General features: G+C 42.0%; 2 protein-coding genes across 23 annotated transcripts; one reads left to right on the top strand and one right to left on the bottom strand.

Annotated features, from left to right (window-relative positions):
* Positions 1-130: 130 nt before the first annotated feature.
* lrrc10 (leucine rich repeat containing 10) lies at positions 131-5,403 on the bottom strand. Its single transcript, XM_071405655.1, has one exon. The coding sequence runs from the start codon at positions 4,851-4,853 to the stop codon at positions 3,999-4,001; it is 855 nt and encodes a 284-aa protein (XP_071261756.1). The 5' UTR covers positions 4,854-5,403; the 3' UTR covers positions 131-3,998.
* A 7,719-nt stretch (positions 5,404-13,122) lies between these two features.
* On the top strand, positions 13,123-20,286 carry LOC139578262 (CCR4-NOT transcription complex subunit 2). Of its 22 annotated transcripts, none has more exons than XM_071405652.1 (15): positions 13,123-13,272; positions 14,356-14,478; positions 14,859-14,931; positions 15,230-15,377; positions 15,609-15,794; positions 15,945-16,024; positions 16,242-16,367; positions 16,778-16,902; positions 17,172-17,289; positions 17,457-17,613; positions 17,739-17,800; positions 17,877-17,926; positions 18,051-18,151; positions 18,409-18,553; positions 18,891-20,286. In XM_071405652.1, the coding sequence occupies exons 2-15, from the start codon at positions 14,368-14,370 to the stop codon at positions 18,975-18,977; spliced, it is 1,569 nt and encodes a 522-aa protein (XP_071261753.1). In that variant the 5' UTR covers positions 13,123-13,272; positions 14,356-14,367; the 3' UTR covers positions 18,978-20,286. The 22 variants fall into 22 exon arrangements, with proteins under 22 accessions (XP_071261753.1, XP_071261751.1, XP_071261747.1 ...); XM_071405650.1 differs by having other exon boundaries at positions 16,745-16,902; XM_071405646.1 differs by having other exon boundaries at positions 16,221-16,367; positions 16,745-16,902; positions 18,409-18,559.
* The last annotated feature ends 926 nt before the right edge of the window (positions 20,287-21,212 follow it).

The raw sequence follows: 21,212 nt of genomic DNA, 5'->3' as shown, positions 1-21,212 counted from the left end.
AGGGAGGGTATTTGTACTAAAGTTCTAATGCTGTTTTATAAGACCTGTTTTTGTGTATTTCTTATATTTATATTACATGTGTATAGGGAACATCATTGAGGGAAGATGACATACGGAAGTCCTGTAGGCGTTAGTAGTAGATTATATACATTTAATTTGTGAACATTTGATTGGATTAAAGTAGTAGAGTCTAAATGAAGTACATTCATATGTTTGCTATATTTCAAGACCAAAATCACCATCATCATAATCATAACTTCATCACAAGCTTTTCTTACAATAGTGCACTGCCAACAGTGTGATAACTAAAAAATATTCAGCATGATTTGATTAGGCAACATTTGTTGTTCTTGTAGCCTACTACTCAATCTCAGATAGCACAATATTCCACGTGTGTGTCATATCTAGAGCTAGTCTCATACAGCTGTTTTTATTTTATTTTATTATAGATAAGAAGCTCCTGTGATAATATTAAAACCCATTAAAAGTATTTGAATCAAATATACGACCCTATCTGTCAGATAACCTAAATTATGCATAACTCTGGATGAAAGGTGCATAGCTTGACTTTAACCATCCATCATAGATATTAATCACCTCACAGAAATAAGCCTTGGCAGGTAGGGACAGTTTTTCATATGCTGGAGAAATGTGGAAAATTAGGTAGGTCTATGTAAAGTCATTAGTCAACTGATAACCAAAAAGTGACTCAACACTGCCTCTGTGAATTATAATAGCCTATGACGACATTATCTGTATTCAATCTTTTTATGAAAATAATACCTACTCACAATACTATACAGTACATACTAAGCATTCGGAAAGTATTCAGACCCCTTGACTTTTTCCACATTTTGTTACATTACAGCCTTATTCTAAAATTTATTCAATATTTTTTCCTCCTCATCAATCTACACACAATACCCCATAATGACAAATGATAAAAAACAGAAATTCCTTATATACATAAGTATTCAGACCCTTTGCTAAGAGACTCGAAATTGAGCTCATGTGCATCTTGTTTCCATTGATCATCCTTGAGATGTTTCTACATCTTGATTGGAGTCCACATGTGGTAAATTCAATTGATTGGACATGATTTGGAAAGGCACACACCTGTCTATATAAGGTCCCACAGTTGACAGTGCAAGTCAGATCAAAAACCAAGCCATGAGGTCGAAGGAATTGTCCATAGAGCTCCAAGACAGGATTGTGTCGAGGCACAGATCTGGGAAAGGGTACTAAAACATGTCTGCAACATTGAAGGTCCCCAAGAACACAGTGGCTTCCATCATTCTTAAATGGGAGAAGTTTGGAACCACCAAGATTCTTCCTAGATCTGGCCGCCCGGCCAAACTGAGCAATTGGGGGAGAAGGGTCTTGGTCAGGGACGTGACCAAGAACCCGGGCTCCAGAGTTCCTCTGTGGAGATGGGAGAACCTTCCAGAAGGACAAACATCTCTACAGCACTCCAATCCGGCCTTTATGGTAGAGTGGCCAGACGGAAGCCACTCCTTAGTAAAAAGCACATGACAGCCCGCTTGGAGTTTGCCAACAGGCACCTAAAGGACTCAGACCATAAGAAACAAGATTCTCTGGTCTGATGAAACCAAGATTGAACACTTTGGCCTGAATGCCAAGTGTCACGTCTGGAGGAAACCTGACACCATCCCTACGGTGAAGCATGGTGGTGGCAGCATCATGCTGTGGGGATGTTTTTCAGCGGCAGAGACTGGGAGACTAGTCAGGACAGAGGGAAAGATGAAAGGAGCAAAGCACAGAGACATCCTGAATGAAAACTATGTAATCCATATTAAAATAAGGTTGTAACATAACATGTGGAAAAAGTCAAGGGGTCTGAATACTTTCCAAATGCACTGTACAGTAAGTATGCTGTCCCCAGCAAAGGTTCATGAATAGAGTCACCTGGCAGAATTTCCTTCCCACTTGGCACAAACTGGTTGAATCAACATTGTGTCAATGTAATTTGTCAACTTATTTTGATGTGGAATCTACATGGAAAATACATAGGATTTGAAATAATTTATCAATGTAATTTTCAACATAGGCAAACCTTGTGTAACACATGTTGAGTTTGTACCATTGAAACAATGTCAGATCTTCAATTGTATATCCACTATCAGAAAAAAACTATAGGCCGGGCAGCACCTCTTACTTGACCTATCTACAACAGCTATTCATTTGATATCCCATCCAGGTTTTTTTTAAGCAGGCCCAGTCCTGCTTAGCTTTGATATTTGACACTGACGACTACCAATGTGCTATCATGATAATGATTATTGATAGATCTCTTAATAATTAAATATATTCACTGTTACTCTCAAAGGCATTCTAAAGGGTAACCATACTCTATTTGTCATATATTATCAATGATACTATTCAGACCTATAACATTTGCTAAGTAATCAACCGCTATTGTTTCAATTCAACCCAGGGTTCAACTAAAAATAGACAATACATAAAGGCCTAGAGTTTCAAGCTTTGGTTGATTTCAAATTTAATCTACAAGTTAATCATTGATATGTTGGATTCATGTTTCCATCTTAACCAAAAATCGAAATTAATGAATGGGAATAAATCAATCTTTATTTGAAGTGCATTTAAAGTTTTTTTTTTATGTATTCCTATTATTTAACTTGATTATTGGTTGAGACTTTAATCCAACATATCAATTAATAATTTGTAGACAGACTGGAATTAAAGTCAGACCAAGTCAGTGGCACAAAAGATACATAAATCTCATTCAAATGTTGATATTTGGTTGCGTTGACAACCAAACACAATTCAATATCACTTTTGCAATACAGTAAATATCCTATTAACTTGTCGACAAATTAACAAATTATGTTGGATTCACATCTCCAACTAAACCAAAAATAAAATGTAAAGCATATGATTTAGCCAGTGGCTCAGATGAAACTATGCAAGCATTAGATATCCCTTAAATGTTGATATTTGGTTGCGTTGTCAACCAAACACAATCCAATATTACTTTTGTAAGACAGTAAATAGCCTAAAGTTAAGGCTATTTTACAAACTAATGTAATATTATTTATTCAACCTTAAAATGAGTAACACATCCATGGCCACATGTTGAGGTTAGCGTAATGTAACTATAAATGTCTTCCTATGTAATCATAGAAAGCATGTTTGTTCAAGATGCAAAGGTTGCAGGTATGTGGAAATCTTCACAAATGCTTAAATAATCTGTGCAGAATCTCTAACAGCATTGATCACTTGCAATATGTACTTTTAATGTAATCTCAACTGCAATCCAAGTCATTTGGTTCTGCTATTAGATGAATTACAGTGATAACACATTAAGTTGTTGTATAAATACAAAAGATCTGACATTGTATTACCATTCTAACTTTGTTGTGCTTTTAAATGGTTTCAAGTGCTGTGATAACACGTTTTAGATGACAACAAAACAAAAAAATCAGACATTGTTTTTCCATTGGAATTTGGTTGTGCTTTCAGATGGTTGAAACCATAGTGATAACACATTGGGAATACAACAAACTTCTGTCTGTATTTTTGAGTGGGTGATTAAAGGTTGAAATCTCATTGATCAACGTCTCAACAATATTACCCCAATTTCCATGTTGAAATGACGTGGTGTGCCCAGGGGGTCATGTCTCCAGAAATGAATTGAATTGGAAAATCACCTGTAAAATTAACTGAATACGAGCAAAATAAAATCATTCAAGTCTGCAGACAGTGATGTAAAAGTAGAGAACTTCATATCAGATTCCTCCTGGCGCTCTTCGTGAGGTCCATGTTTCATCATGATGGAAAACCAATCGTAACAGCTTATTATTTGTCATCCGTGTTTAGGTCCATATCATTGGCCTGACCATATTTGGAACAAAACACCATCAGGCCTGGCTGCTGGCCATTCTCCAGTAAGTGGCCGTTCTCTAGTAAGTGCTCCACTTGACTGGCATCCTGTTCTCCAGTTTATCCACGGTTGAAGGTCAGATGCTTCCACAACCCTTTTCAAGTAGTGAGTCCAGTTGTCCCTCCGAGGCAAGTTCCTTCACCTCAGTCGGAGTCTCACACACTTTCGACCCATCCTCACCATCCTCTTCATCATCCGAGCTGTCTGCCCAGCGTCCAACCCTTCTGACCCCCTCCCCGACCACAGGTGCGTTCACACAGGGGTTGTGGTCGTAGATTACCAGTTTCAACCCCTGCAAGTGGGACAGACCAGGAAAGCGGCGGATTTTGTTGCGGTCCACATCGATCACGGCCAGAAGGTGCATGGCGAGCAACACTGGCGGGAACTCACACAGCTGGTTCCCGGCTAGCCAGATACTCCTAAGCTCCTCTAACCCACCGAGCTCCATGGGCAGTTTGCTTATCTGGTTGTACCCCAGATGGAGCGTCTTGAGGTTGGGGAGGTCGCAGACCACACTGGGGAACTCAGTGAAACAGTTAGTCTCCAACCACAGGGTATTAAGTTCTTTCAGCTCGCCCAGCTCCCGGGGGAGGCACCAGAGCTGGTTGTTGCCCAGATACAGGATGTTAAGCTGAGGTAGCTGACACACAGCCGCAGGCAGCTCCTCGAAACAGTTGAAGTCAAGAGCTAAGAGCTGCAACTTCCTCAGGCCCTGCAAGTCTGCAGGTAGGGTGCTCAGGTTGTTGCCACTTAGGTAGAGCTTGACCAGCTCATTGAACAGGCAGGCAGCCACAGGAAGACGACGCAGCTGCAGTTTGCTCAGGTCTAGTGTCCGATCGAGAGGCATCTCCTTCAGGTCGCCCACCAGGAAACGCTGGCAGCGCTCGGAGGGGATGAAGGCCACAGCGCCACGTATGACGTTCCCCATCATGAGAAGCCTGAGTGTCCCTGATGCTGCCCTACACCCACTCTGGTTCAGCCGCAGAGCTGAGGGGGGAGTGAGCAGCTCATGGAAGAATGTCCAGGAAAGTCCATTCTCTAACTGTCATGATTAGCAGTAGAAGCTGTCAAGTCTGATGCCATTTTACAAAAAACAACAAGAATAACACTGGAAATATGACTAGATGACTGAATCCCTTACAACTTGACTGAAACCCAGAAAGGCAATTCCAATGTCAAACTACCAGTCCATGCATGTTGTGACCCCCACAAAGCTGGAGATTATACTTGACGGTCTCTATAAAAACACCTACTTTAGAGAGTCGTGCGGATTGAGGGGATCCTTCTCACAATAAGACTTCCAAATTATGTTTGCCAGCTTTCCCCCAAATAGTGGTATGTCAGTGTTGTATCCCACCTAGTGAAAGTGTTGCCGATATTCCCAGACCCTTGCACAGACCTCTGTTGGCTCGCTCTCTTTCTGTCTGTGGCTCTGAGCTTTGCCTAGGCTCTTAAGCAGTAGCAAATGACGAGCTGCTCACTCCTCCCCATTTGTGCTTAATGACTTTCCCCCTCTGCATAACGTGAGAGAGCAAGGGGTGGGGGTGGTCTATGTTCTGCAGAACAGAATGTAGTCAGTTGATAAGCGTATGAGGTGTTAAGTGATCAAAGAGCACGGGAGGTCATCTACATTCTGTCCGTCTACAAGCCCTCACACAGCCTGGGAGCCAAGTCTTTATCATCGCCACACAAGTGGCCTTTCACTCTTAAATAATGTGCAGAATTTGTGACTGTTAGCAGAGGCTGTCATGTTTCTGAACTATGGCACAGTGTTGCAAGCAGCCGTGTGAGAGAGCCAGAGAGTGTTTTGGTCAAGCTGGAAAAGCTTTAAATCATCGGGTGGTTTGAAATGTTTGCTGCATGGAGTGGAAAATTAAGTAACAGCCTCCAAAAAATTAAAGAGGCATATCAGGGGGATGTAAATGCCAGAGTGGCCTGGGCTTTGTCAACCCCAAGTTAAGGAGTCCTGTCTGCTTTGCTCACACGTTGACTTGGTGTGAGCTGTGAGTGTGTGAGGGCTATGGACACCTAGCCACAGCTGGTGGCTGGGGTTACTGAGCTTCTGGGAAGTGTACTGTATGTAGTCTTTCTGTTTCAATTGCTTTTAAAGAAGATTAAAGTGGGATGCAATCAGTCCAGAGCCAGACTGCATAGGGGAGAGTGGGATAAGTTGAGCCATTTTTTACAATCAGCATCACTCTGTCAAGGGAAATATAGTATTCTTTCTATCAAAGCTATCTACATATATTTCCGGATGTTGTATTTCCCTGGACATAATCAGAATTCATGTAAACATTACAGTTTTGAAAACATAGCTTGTCCAAAAAAAGTGGTCTCCTGCCACAACTTACCCCGGGTATGGGGTAACCGCATGACAGGGTAAGTTAAACCGCCTACAAATGCATGTAATGGTGGAAACAGATACAATGTCTGATTTTGTTGGTGCGAGTGGAGTTGATGAGAATGATAAGTGGACAATGGTGAGAAAGAAGAATGGAAATAAAAGGTCTAAAGTTGGAAATTAAGATGAATATATTGTTGGAGTGCGTTTCACCAGCAAGGATGCTTTTTTGGGTGACCTGTTTGTTCGTGGTCTCAAAGATGGTAAAGGACACATTGGGAAAAGTGGATTCGGTCAGGGTGACCAGAAGCGGTATGTTGATTTCCTGTGTGTCAAGCTCTACAAACTATTAATGTATGATGTGGAAAGCTATGATTTTCAGAGTAGGGCATCGAATAAAGGTGTCATCTCTGACGTCTTGTAGGACATTGAGGCTTTGTGGATTAGGGAGAACATACCTGGAGTGGTAGACGCACGTCGTTAAATCTCAATGATTGACGGAAAGAAGTTGGAAAGCCTATCAGTTTTGCTGTCGTTTGATTAAGTTTTTCTACTGACTCATATAACATTTGGGAATGTGAGATATTCAGTGAAGACAGTATGTACAAAATCTGCTTCAGTGTTATAATTGTAAAACGTTTGGACATGTGGCAAGTATTTGTTGTTGTTGAAGAGTCTGAGGAAGCATGGTCCTGTAATTGTAATGGGAATCACGCTCCAGATTGCCCTGATAGGGTAAAAGCTGTTATATTAGCTTGCTAGGATCAGGGCTATCCCGCAGGTCTCCTATGTGGAGGCAGTGCAAGTAGCGGAAGGAGCAAGTGGATATAAGATGAGAGTGGATGCCACTCAGTGAATGTCATTCATCAGAGGGATCCTGGGATACTAACAGTGAAGAAGGTAGACTTTATTGTGTTTATCGCACAAGTGATAAATTGCACTGGACAAACAAATAAAAAAATCAAAGAAACTAGAAATCATTGCGAAGGCGGCAAAAATATTTTGGGATCATCAGGACTTCACGGCCAAAACATGACAGGGAATACTGAATGAAGAGGTTCAACCCCTCTCAGGCTCCTGAACCTGTGTAGGGATCTGAGACGACATTTGAATGAGATTGAAGGAGTGAAGTTTTTGTTCACCCTTCCTCTTCCCCTGTTATTTATGCATTAAAGTTGATCAGTTTTCACCCATCCAGTAGGTGGTGGCATGCACCTCTAACATTTCTTTGCTGACCGCCATAATACCATAGAAGAAGAAAAAGAAGATGACAAATAAATAGAAACAAAGAACCCTCAACTTACCCCTTTGTCTCAACTTACCCCACTCTCCCCTACTGTAGAGTGAGTTTGAGCTTGTTTTTGGCCACATTATGTGACTTAATCTGTTCTTACTCTACCATGTGCATGGGAACCATTTTCAATTACATAACCCTGTTACGTAATTCTCTGCAATCTGGAAGGTGGTATCATCTGTTGTCTCGTTAGTACACTCTGAAGTGTGAATTTCCTACGTTATCTCCTGTACCTTCATTAGGGGCTATTTTCCAGATAAAGGGCAGGAATTTAATTTCCCTTATCAGGCCTGGGGGGGCAGACTGTGCTCTGATAGACTGTTTTTAGCTCCAGCCCTCCTCTCTAGGCAGCACATTACTCTTCATCTGGTGGCTTAGAAATACGGTACCGACTGATGAGGGAGAAAATGTGGGCAATATGGTGGTCCCTCCATAGGATGTAATACTGTAGAGAGATTGGAGAGGACAACTTATTTTATCCAACATGCTCTGTTAACCGATAGGCCTATGGCATAAATTAAATTATACAATGTGTTATGCATAACACATAGAACAATGGAATGATGGAGAACAATGAGAATCCTTGCAGATGCTTTCAAATGTTAGAAATAGAATAGATATAAGGTAATACTTTTTGAATCCTTATTGACATTCATTAGTGAAGGTGATTCGTAGCTAGTGAGTGACATACTGTATCAATATGATATGGTGATACAATATGATATCATGTATAGCAGGGTTCCCCAAATGTAAGCAAGGTTTGAAATGACTGTGTTTAGTAAAGTATTATCTGTTTGGGCTTCTTGCAGTCAATTTGCAATCTACAAATGATTGGTAATTATGTTCTGGTCCCATGTATGGTGGGGAGTTGACTCCAAAATAATCGATTCCCTGACTCCTTGCCCGTCGACTCGCATTTCTGGGTGTCAAGCTTGACTCCTAAGATTCATTATTTTTGTAACGGAGGAAACTATTTGCCAGTGGTTTAGTGGAGGGTATACGCCGTATACCCACTTACTTTTCAGTGGGCATTGCAAATACTCACTTCTTAATCCAGACTGATACGTATCAAATTAGTTTAGTCAAGGCATACGCCACATCAATTAATACGGCTGATGGAACAGATCGGAATGTTTAGCTTCAAATGTTGATAAAATATTATTTATTCACATTGTAGGGGCAGCAATGTACAGCATGGCAGTAGGTTACACGTGAACGTTCCAAAATGCAATTTCCAGAAAACACGGTCCTAAAACGCACATGCAACGCACATAAGATTCGGATAATGCATTTGGCAGCTAGACAATTAAAAAATGTTTAAAGAAAAGAGCAGGAAACACATATTAGTAAGTCTTAATAAAAAAATAATTGCCACCAGGTTTTTATGGTAGGATTTTGACAAGGTAAAACATGCCTCATAATATGAAGTAAAACGTCCAGGTTTCAAACAATTAAGGAACAGGATATGGTGATGCTAATGATAGGTTTCTCATATAATTTTTATGACAAAGATGTAGGCTGTAGGCTTTCACAATCCTGTATTTAGCAATTTATTGATTTGCAATGTCTTATGCAAGTTCAGTAAAGTATGGTGTAGTGGCTTCCTTTCCTCTTTACCATAGCCACTGCCCTAGCCTGAAAGTGGAGTGTTTCGTACGCATGGTGCAACAAAAAGGTTTATTCTTCTTATATCTAACAAAAAAATTGATTCTCCAATCAACTTAAAGCAAAGATTACTTGACATGGAAAATACATAATATGACCTGTCTGCACAACGCATCACCGGGGGCAAACTACCTGCCCTCCAGGACACCTACACCACCCGATGTCACAGGAAGGCCATAAAGATCATCAAGGACAACAACCACCCAAGCCACTGCCTGTTCACCCCGCTATCATCCAGAAGGCGAGGTCAGTACAGGTGCATCAAAGCAGGGACCGAGAGACTGAAAAACAGCTTCTATCTCAAGGCCATCAGACTGTTAAACAGCCACCACTAACATTTAGCGGCCGCTGCCAACATACTGACTCAACTCCAGCCACTTTAATAATGGGAATTGATGGAAATTATGTAAAAATGTACCACTAGCCACTTTAAACAATGCCACTTAATATAATGTTTACATACCCTACATTACTCATCTCATATGTATATGTATATACTGTACTCTATATCATCTACTGCATCTTGCCATCTTTATGTAATACATGTATCACTAGCCACTTTAAACTATGCCACTTTATGTTTACATACCCTACATTACTCATCTCATATGTATATACTGTACTCTATACCATCTACTGCATCTTGCCTATGCCGTTCTGTACCATCACTCACTCATATATCTTTATGTACATATTCTTTATCCCTTTACACTTGTGTGTATAAGGTAGTAGTTGTGGAATTGTTAGGTTAGATTACTTGTTGGTTATTACTGCATTGTCGGAACTAGAAGCACAAGCATTTCGCTACACTCGCATTAACATCTGCTAACCATGTGTATGTGACTAATAAAATTTGATTTGATTTGATTTGTATGGTCAGAAGACTATAATGCTCCCGCGTCTAGCTAGGACTCCTCCCACCGAAGGCCCAACTTCCTGCCTTTATCCTAACACATTTACCACAGTGCAATGAATGGGCAAGAGGGGGGGCCAAAAACTAAGTTACACTAATAACAAATGAATATATCTCAATCAGGTAAATATAAATCATAAAGGTACGTACCTAATATTTCATCATATACATTCATATTTAATATATTTACACAAACGTACATGGAGCTCTGTATGTTCTGTCTTTTATACAAATATGTCCAAATCGGCTCTAACATAGGGGCTATTAACGAGTAGGCTGAGCTATTCTACACACAACAGACCGATGACCAAACACACACTAGTGTTTTTCATAGCAATGAGAAAGAGGAGCAGGCGAGCCAGCAAGGGCAACCACGAGGGAGAGAGAGGATCGGAGCAGGCAGACAGATAGTCAGAACCGTGGGCATAGGCATCTTGGTATCTTGGGGGGGGGGGCATTGTAATTAGAAAGGAAGTCTACCATAGATCATTAAAATAATGATTAGGATCACACTTCATCAATTTAAATATTATTGGGAGACCTATACATTTGGCAGCCAAGCACGAGTTATTAGTGTAGCCTATTATCGTCTAGACATACACTACCTTTCAAACGTTTGAGGTCACTTAGAAATGTCCTTGTTTTTGAAAGAAAAGTAAATGTTTGGTCCATTAAAATAACATCAAATTGATCAGAAATACAGTGTAGACATTGTTAATGTTGTAAATGACTATTGTAGCTGGAAACAGCTGGTTTTTAATGGAATATTTACATAGGCGAACAGAGGCCCATAATCAGCTACCATCACTCCTGTGTTCCAAAGGCACGTTGTGTTAGCTAATCCAGGTTTATAATTTTAAAAGGCTTATTAATCATTAGAAAACCCTTTTGCAATTATGTTAGCGCAGCTGAAAACTGTTGTGCTGATTTAAGGAAGCAATAAAACTGGCCTTCTTTAGACTAGTTGAGTATCTGGCGCATCAGCATTTGTGGGTTAGATTACAGGCTCAAAATGGCCAGAAACAAAGCACTTTCTTCTGAAACTCGTCAGTCTGTTCTTGTTCTGAGAAATCAAGGCTATTACATGTGAGAAATTGACAAGACACTGAAGAGCTTGTACAACGGTGTGTACTACTCCCTCCACAGAACAGCGCCAACTGGCTCTAACCAGAATAGAAAGAGGAGTGGGAGGCCCCGATGCACAACTGAGCAAGAGGGCAAGTACATTAGAGTGTCTAGTTTGAGAAACAGAAGCCTCACAAGTCCTCAACTGGCAGCTTCATGAAATAGTACCCGCAAACACCAGCCTCAACATCAACAGTGAAGAGGCGACTCCGGGATGCTGGCCTAGGCAGAGTTGCAAAGAAAAAGCCATATCTCAGACTGGCCAATAAAAATAACAGTTTAAGATGGGCAAAACAACACAGACACCGGACAGAGGAAGATTGGAAAAAAGTGTTATGGACAGACAAATCTATGTTTGAGTTGTTCGGATCACAAAGAAGAACATTCGTGAGACGCAGAAAAATGAAAAGATGCTGGAAGAGGGTTTTACGCCATCTGTCAAGCATGGTGTAGGCAATGTGATTGTTTGGGGATCTTTGGTTGTGGTTAAGTGGGAGATTTGTACAGGGTAGAAGGGATCTTGAAGACGGAACGCTATCACTCCATTTTGCAACGCCATGCCATACCCTGTGGACGGTGCATAATTGGAGCCAATTTCCTCCTACAACAGGACAATAACACAAAGCACAGCTCCAAACTATGCAATAACTATTTAGGGAAGAAGCAGTCAGCTGGCATTCTGTCTATAATGGAGTGGCCAGCACAGTCACCGGATCTCAACCCTATTTAGCTGTTGTGGGAGCAGCTTGACCATATGGTACATAAGAAGTGACCATCAAGCCAAGCCAATCCAATTTGTGGGAGGTGCTTCAGGAAGCATGGGGTGAAATCTCTTCAGATTACCACAACAAACTGACAACTAGAATGCCAAAGGTCTGCAAGGCTGTAATTAATGCAAATGGAGGATTCTTTGATGAAAGCAAAGTTTGAAGGACACAATTATTATTTCAATTAAACATCATTATTTATAACCTTGTCAACGTCTTGACCATATTTCCTATTCATTTTATGTATGTTTTCATGGAAAACAAGGACATTTCTAAGTGACCCCAAACTTTTGAACGGTAGTGAATATACATATGAATTAGTTTTGAAAAAAACGAATCCTGTGTGAATCGTCCTCTGGAATAAATAATGCACATACTTGGGTAATAATGACAAAACCAACCTCTTTAGTAATACCCGTCGGAATAGGGCTATAATATGGCAAAGAAAACGATTATGATCGTAGAGTGTGACACATCAACCCATGGGATGGTCAAGGCTGCACACAGCAGAAATATCAATGAAATTGTCTAGTTCCTACACATCACCTTCTATATTCAAACAAAACAGTCTTTTTATAGACTAAATTGATTAGCAAATGGGCAGCATCATGCTTATGTCAGTCCTCTAGAACGCAAATGTAGTCTTCCTAGTAGGACTCCGCAATAATGAGGTTGTATGTACGTGTGTTCGCATCCGTTTCAGCGCGTTTTGAGCAAGAGTCGACTCCTTTCAACTCCATCCACAGGAGTCGAAGTCGATTCCAAAAATCTTGGAGTCGTGCACCACTAGCTCTGATCATCCACTCAAGAAAAAATCGGCCCACGGCTGAATCTAGTTGATGATCCCTGATGTATAGGCTACTACCGTGATGTCATATCACTTATGCCTGGGTTCATTGCCTCTATGTTTTGAAAATAATATAAATGAGAGTGGCTTATTATCATTTTTGGATTTATTTACCTACTGAGTTTGTTGATACACTGATCATTTTCTACCGATAGTGAGTTCACCCAACAATATATGTAACTAGAAAAATAATACTGCAGACCATTCAAATACATCCTGTAGTGTATTAGCCACTTTGTACCCACAGAAGTAGAACGTTCAAAATTTGTGTGCGGAAATGGTTAGGAGGTTGTAGAGAGGTCAGAGGGCAAAGGCTATTCACCCAGGATTCTCGATTGTGGAATACTGAATACACAGCCATCTTGGATCTAGCTACGAGGAGAAGGGAAATTAATGCGGTGAGGTTTTTACAGTATTTTTCCCTCAAATATAACCCCGTTTGGTCCGACTCGAATCGTCACATCACAACACATTCATCTTTTTTGTCCTTGTCATTCGGATTGGTGTGTTTTGGACCGGGTTGGCAGATTTGAATTCGAAAAGTCTTCTGCGCTCTGTTTTTGTCTGTGGCTCCTAGCGTAAATTGAGACCGAAAGGTACTGGGAACTGGATAGGAGACACAACAGGCCCAACCTGCACATCGCTACCTATAGGCAAGCAGACTGCCTGACAAGGGTTGTTGAATTGGAGGGATTTAGCTAGCTAACGTTAGTCTAGTGATGCTTGTTGTTGAACTAACTGTTATTATAACTAATCAGACTCGCGCTGTATTGTTAGTTAACGTTAGCCACAAAATGCTTTACGGAAAGTTTGGTGTAGAGAATAATAACTGAACCTTATAGTGTCACCTGAGCAGAAGCTTGTTGAATTGTTCTGAGGCAACGCTGCAGGGATGGACACAGTTTTTGTATGTTGACCAATGCATTTTCACACACCAGCATGATAACAGTGAGTGGAAAATCAACAACACTATATACGCGATTGTAAATGAGTTTTGTAAGGCACACTGTATGCACCAGTACTTGACTTGGGCAGGAGCTCAGTGGAGCTGAGTAACCAGCACGTCAGATTGTCTACTGCTTGAGCTCCTGTTCGTCTTATACGGTAGTATATTACCTCTCAACTATTGTGGAGCTCCTGCACCTAAATATAAACAGTACCGGCACCCAAAATGAGTACTGGAACCTATTTAATTCCAAGTCAAGCATTGGTATGCACACATTGCGCAAGGTGTGGGCGTGTTGTCTGGTAGTGAGCTGTGATGTCGGACCAGTTGAAACTGAATGTGTAGTAGACCATAGTCATTGTACACTACTGCGTGGCTTGTGTGTTTCTCTCCTGTCCTGTCCATTATCGTTTTTTAAATCTGATATAAACAGTGTGGACAGTGGATCCAGACATGCTGGTCGACAGTCTCAATTTCTATGGACTGTTGAGGAATTGAGATATTTAAACCTGTTCCTTCTTCCCACTCTCTGTAGGTGACAAACGGCATGTTCAGTGCTACGAGAAAGAAGTTTGTAGAGGGGGTGGAAAGTGACTACCCTGATGAGAACATGTACTACAGCCAGCCGTCCATGTACCCACATCGGTCGGACAAAGACGTAAGTGCTCTGTCTGCTCGATCGCACATCCCTACTACAGCTCCCTTTGATCTTGAAGTAAGTAAATTGTTTTCACGTCCTTCTATAATGTAAATCTGTTTATGGTTATTTTTCATATTTAGGGAGATTTAGGCTACTCCATCATCCTATATGACTATAACTTGCCTTAGCATTGATGTTGTTGTTATTATTATTATCCTTTAAATTGAATACCCCAATTACAGTGTAATTCCAATGTAATGTGATTTGTAAATAATGATATACGAACTGCCCTAATGTGCAATTATGTGTTATTGATAAGGGTATTGTCATCTGTTGGTATTCTTGTTTCCAGTCCTTCCCTCTCACTTTGTGGTTTATCTCTCTCCTTGTCCTCCTAGATGCTCTCGTCTCCCTCACCGTCGTCATCAGGTCAACTATCCCAGCTTGGGGCCAGTTTATATGGCCCACAGAGTAAGCTGGCTGCATCTGTTCACTTACATTTCTGTCTGTGGTTTTCAGTGTCTTTTCTACTAAGGCTGTAATAAATTTTGGTCTGTAACAATTTTGTAGTCAAGTCATACCTGGAGCTATTTGATAAATTTAGAATAATTACCCTGTAAATGTACCCGATTAAATATACCCAATTCAAAACAGACTTCAACACTTCTTGTTGATCTCAAAATATCGCTATGAGAAATATCCAATATTTTGGTCACTTTGGAATTTGATGAGAGTCCCATGTTGACTGTTTCTATTTCTCCTGTTGCAGGTGCACTAGGCTTCTCGATAAGGGGCATGGGTAACAACACGCCTCAGTTAAACCGCAGCTTAACGCAAGGCACTCCGCTACCGAGCCATATCACCCCCACCACTGGGGTACCCACCATGTCCCTCCATACTCCACCCTCGCCAAGCAGGTGTGTGTAAGATGGAGATGCTGGAGAAAGAGATTCTTGAGACCGAGAGACCACATAAGCCAATGTTTTAAATGTTATGGAATCATTATTCTGCTGTTAGTTAGTTAGCTGTTCAGTTCAGTAGTTCCAGAGCAGGACAGGACATTATTAGTAAACTAATCACCTGGCTTCATATCAAGCCATTCTGTTCACCCATTAGTCTAACTCTAACCCGTCATGTCTCCTCCACAGGGGGATCCTGCCGATGAACTCGAGGAACATGCTGAACCACTCCCAGGTGGGCCAGGGCATCGGGATGGGCGGCGGCAGGACCAACAGCATGGGCAGCTCAGGGTTGGGCAGCCCCAACCGCAGCCCCCCCAGCATTATCTGTATGCCCAAACAGCAGCCTGCACGGCAGCCATTCACCATCAACAGGTACAGTCTCGGTCTGGCTGGCAATACAACTGAAAGCTCTGCTGTTCTCAACTCTCTGTTTAAATGTCTAAATCATCAATAGTTTTTTGTGATGATTGAATATGAGGGTGATCCAGTTGGAGGCTAAAGTTCTCCTCTGTATTTTTGTAGCATGTCGGGATTCGGGATGAACCGGAACCAGGCGTTTGGAATGAACAACTCGTTATCAAGCAACATCTTCAATGGCACAGGTTAGTAGTGTGTCTCTTCAAAATAACCAGCTATCTGATGCTCAGTCTGGCCATCCAATGATACATCACATTCAGCGCAGTTTACCTGTAGGCTTTATGTCATCAAGTTTTTACAACATCCACTTTACCTATAAATTCACACACTCTATAAGATGCTGTCAGCATGAAGAGTAACACCATTTTACTTTCTTACAAGTCTTTAACCTGCCCCTCACAGACGGCAGTGAAAACGTGACGGGGCTAGACCTGTCTGACTTCCCTGCGTTAGCAGACAGGAGTCGGAGGGAAGGAAGCGCAAACCCAACGCCACTACTTAACCCACTAGCTGGAAGGGCCCCCTATGGTAAGAACTCTGTATGGTGCGCTAGTAAGGGTGTATAATAGTGGACTAGACTAGGAGGGCTACCCATTGTAAGGGCTCAGTGTAGTGCACTAGAAAGAAGGGCTCCCTGTAAGAAGGGCTCATTGTAATGCACTTGGCTTGGATGCAAAGGGAACTTGGCAGTGCACATGTCAAAGCATCACTGCCTCGTCATATTACTGTGGGCCAGTCAACACTGCTAGACACATTCTCAGTGTAAATACTCAACCCACTTCAGTCTCTCTTCAAATATAAACTGTGGCAAATTGTGATGAAGAAAGGGAGAAGGCCTTCTCCAATGGTGTGTGTATATATAACCCAAGGCTAAACTTCTTTCTCATTGTGGTGATTTATTTAAGAAGCCTCTTCTCTTCATCTCATGACCTCATCAGTTGGCATGGTGACGAAGCCATCGAACGAGCCGACGCAGGATTTCTCCATCCACAACGAGGACTTCCCTGCACTGCCTGGTCCCAACTACAAGGACTCCACGTTGAGCAACGATGACAGCAAAACAGTGAGTCAGACAGTCAGACAGACAGACAGGCTGCCTTTAGTCTGGTTGTCAGTCTGTTTTCATTGGTCGTTGTCATGCCATACATGGACAGGCAACCATACAAGGCCTCCTTATGTTGAGCAACAACAACTACTGCATATTCAAGTCTTTCACCATAGAATTAGTAGAGTGGACATCCTATATTCAAAGCAATGTTCCATGATGTCATGTGGCTTATAGATGTAATAAAAAAGAGAATTATTCACTCATTGTTTTTTTGCTTTGTTCAGAACCTAAACTCTACAGGCAAGAGCACGTCCAGTGCAGACGGTCCTAAGTTCCCCGGAGACAAGACGAGCTCAGCACAGAACAACAGCCAGAAGAAAGGGATCCAGGTGTTACCTGACGGTGAGCCCGCTAAACCAATCACACCTCTCGGTCTCAACCTGGGTACCTCAGTGGGTTTTGACATGGTTCCTGCATGACCGTTGGTATGGTCCACATTTGCATTAGCTGTAGGGAAAGCTCTACTTGGTTATTATTTTCCCTCACTGTGGATTTTCCCACATCTGTAGGGCGGGTGACGAACATTCCCGGGGGAATGGTGACGGACCAGTTTGGGATGATTGGCTTGCTGACGTTTATCCGAGCAGCGGAGACGGACCCGGGCATGGTGCACTTGGCACTGGGGAGTGACCTCACAACGCTTGGACTCAACCTCAACTCTCCAGAGTAAGATGGTTGCTCTGTCTGAACATTAGGTTCAATGGTTACAGAAGTCAAAATCAATGTTTTGTTAGATGTTTTTATTCATCTTAAATCTGTTGATAGTAACATGTCCCCTCCTCTTCTGACAGAAACCTGTACCCCAAGTTTGCTTCCCCCTGGGCATCAGCACCGTGTCGACCTCAAGACATTGGTAAGATATTACGCTGACCACACACACATACCCCACACTAAGCCTGTTGGTGACCCTGGTGCCTCCTATCTTTCAGACTTCCACGTCCCCTCTGAGTACTTAACCAACATCCACATAAGGGACAAGGTAAGTGATAAATCAGTAATCCCCTTTCAAGTGGTATTGATCTTATACTCTGGAAGAAAGCACAATGTCATAATTGGATAAACCAAATGATGGTGTTGATAAAGCCATCTCTCCTCTTCCTCAGCTGGCAGCTATTAAACTGGCGCGGTACGGTGAAGACCTGCTGTTCTATCTGTACTACATGAACGGAGGAGACCTGCTACAGCTCCTGGCAGCAGTAGAGCTGTAAGTGCTGTACTATCACTACTGAAGGCACTTTCACGAAGGCACCCTTGAGAGAGGTGTCTTTGAACATGGATCTTATCTAAATTAGACTAGGATTCATTAGCACGCCTTATTTCCCAGGATCACCTTATCGGTTTCTTTCAGTAGTTGTTCATAGTTTCTATATGTTGTTATCAAGGAGTTATTTGTGCCTTTTTCTTTACTGACTCACTGTGCGTTAATGGCATCTCTCTCCTGCCTGTCTGGTGTTGGTGCAGCTTTAACCGGGATTGGCGGTACCACAAAGAGGAGCGGGTGTGGATCACGCGGGCGCCGGGCATGGAGCCCACACTAAAGACCAACACCTATGAGAGGGGGACCTACTACTTCTTTGATTGTCTTAACTGGAGGAAGGTAGCCAAGGTAAAGGTATTGGCTTTAGTATCTGCTATCCTCAATTAATACACTTAACATGAAGAGAAAGTGCTGTGTGTGCTATTTAGATTTACATGTATGTTTTGAGTTGTGAATCTCATTTGATGGAGTTACGTGCTTGACATCCTAGTTTTTTTTTTTTTTTTGGAACTTGTACGTGTTTAACGTTGGTTCAATATAGACTTTTTGTATCTCTGTTACTGGTGATGTCTGTCACTGAGTTTTCAGCTCTTGATATTGATGATCAGTATTCTCACTCAGGCAATATAAACTCAACAGGAATCTTCCGTCTCCATTGCTGATTATGTGTTCTCTATCCCTCCAGGAGTTCCACCTGGAGTACGAAAAGCTAGAAGAGAGGCCCCACGTCCCATCTACCTTCAACTACAACCCAGCTCAGCAGGCCTTCTGAGGCCTAGTACAGTCCCAGGGGGACCGCTGTCCCTGCATACCTTCCTCCCAGCCTGAAGAGGATGGTGCGCTGCGGCCCAGGCATCCATCCTGGTTTTTATTCCTTGAGGATCTGGCTAAAATGACTTCAGAGGAGGCGCTCACCACCGCGTAAGGGTGGGGAAAATTGAGCCCTGCCTTTCCCAAATTATGTGCTGCCCAAACACCTCTACTTGTTCTGTTTTTATTCCTTTCGTTTCATCGTTTTTGTTTTGTTTTTGACCAGGATCTGTGTTTTGTTTACGTCTCTGAATCAGAAGCCTGTTTGGTCCAAGGTAGGAAAACGGACAATACCGACACACTTTACAGTGACAGAACAAGGGTTATGCCTCATCTCCCCCCCACCCCCCAAGTGTTAAGAACAGAGAAAGGTGGGGAAGGCTAAGCCAACAAGTACCATCCCACACGTGAGAACGAAAGGGCGGAAGAAGTGCAATGTTCATTGTTGCATTATTTAGTAATAAAAGAACACAAAGATTGTTTGTGCTTTTTTTTTCATGTGAAAACACTCCCCCATGTTTTGTTTTGGAAAGATAAGTAGCCTGTCTACACATCTCTCTCCACTTCTTTTTCTCCATCTCTCCTCTTGTACATTCCCTCTTTTCTTCTCCACTGGCCCCACATCCCTTTCTTTCCTTCCTTTTGACTGGTATTTTCTGTCTGGCTTCAATATACAAATCAGAGACCGTTTTAGTGAAGTGTTGTTAGATTACCTACCCAGCTTCATTGTTCCAGAGCGAGCGAAACACTTTCCAGTCTTTGTTACGATTTTGTAAACGTGTACATTTAAAAAAAAAAAAAAAACATTTTGAACATCACATGAATAAAGATATTATATGTACGAATGTGTATATATATGTATGTGTATACATATATATATATGGCATCTATTTTGGAGGAAAAAATTGCCCTGCCTTGTACCTCATCTTTAGGAGGTCAGCATGGAGTACAATATGTAGATAAAACAGGACATTTCTGGATCTGCTGGACGGGGCATCATACTCGGCACTGTGGGCACTTACGAAGAAATACAAATTAAAAAGACAAACAAGGACAGGCCTGATTCTCAGGAAAAACAAGGACATCCACCCCTAAAGTCCAAAGCAAGAGGACAGATGGACACATTTCACTCAAAGCTGTTTAAACAGCAGCCTTTCATAAGAAAAGGAAAAATGAATAATAATTTGAAGGGGAAAAAATCACACAGACCAATCTTGTATTTTCTGACGTTCAAAGCTTCTTTTTAATAAAGCAAAAAAGGCTTTCCTGAACTACTGTTGTCTGGTTTCTGAGGGGGGGGGGGGGCATTCTTAATGAGAACCAAACACATTTGACACTATATTTACACTGAGTGTCCAACACATTAAGAACACCTTTCTAATATTGAGTTGCACCCCCCCTTTTACCCTCAGAACCGCCTCAATTCGTTGGGGCATGGATTCTGCAAGGTGTCGAAAGCATTCCACAGGGAAGCTGGACCATATCCAATGCGTCCCACAGGTGTGTCAAGTTGGCTGGAAGTCCTTTGGGTGGTGGACCATTCTTGATACACACGGCAAACTGTTGAGCGTGAACAACCCAGCAGAGATGCAGTTTTTGACACACTCAAACCTGTGTGCTGGCACCTACTACCATACCCCACTCGAAGGCACTCAAATATTTTGTTTTGCCCATTCACCCTCTGAATGGCACACACAGTCCATGTCTACAGGCTTAACAATCCTGCTTTATCCTGTCTCCTCCCCTTCATCTACACTGAAGTAGATTTAACAAGTGACATTAACATTTACATCATTTAGCAGATGGTCTTATCCAGAGCGCCTTACAGGAGAAATTAGGGTTAACTGCCTTGCTCAAGGGCACATCGACAGAGCCTCCTCAGCTCAGCGATACAAACCAGCAACCATGGAGCTACTGGCCCAATGTTCTAACCACTAGACTACCTGCCAAGATCATAGCTTTCACCTGGTCAGCCTGTCATGGAAAGTGTTCCTAATGTTTTGTCCACTCAGTGTATACAAAATGATTTCCAACGGTCCTCTGAGTTGTATCTGTATTATCTGTGTATAACCAGTGTATTACTGACCTGCTGATACAGACAGGACCATTTCTGGGCCAGTGGTGTGGAAGGAAGGAGTAGGGTTGGAATAGGTAGGACTAATACAGGTCTAGGCTGATAATAGATCATTCTTGAACA

Source organism: Salvelinus alpinus, chromosome 6 (genome assembly GCF_045679555.1).
Source record: "Salvelinus alpinus chromosome 6, SLU_Salpinus.1, whole genome shotgun sequence".
In the NCBI taxonomy this organism is placed as follows: domain Eukaryota; kingdom Metazoa; phylum Chordata; class Actinopteri; order Salmoniformes; family Salmonidae; genus Salvelinus; species Salvelinus alpinus.
Note: the sequence above shows the minus strand (reverse complement) of the source record. Positions and strands in the feature narration are given on the sequence as shown.

Excerpts from the sequence above, each read along its gene's own strand:
- lrrc10 (XM_071405655.1), bottom strand. The coding sequence starts at position 4,853 with ATGATGGGGAACGTCATACGTGGCGCTGTGGCCTTCATCCCCTCCGAG.
- LOC139578262 (XM_071405630.1), top strand. The coding sequence starts at position 13,784 with ATGTTGACCAATGCATTTTCACACACCAGCATGATAACA. Across the intron at positions 14,536-14,858 it reads CAGCTCCCTTTGATCTTGAA|ATGCTCTCGTCTCCCTCACC; the intron begins GTAAGTAAATTG and ends TTGTCCTCCTAG. Across the intron at positions 17,290-17,456 it reads GATCCAGGTGTTACCTGACG|GGCGGGTGACGAACATTCCC; the intron begins GTGAGCCCGCTA and ends CCACATCTGTAG.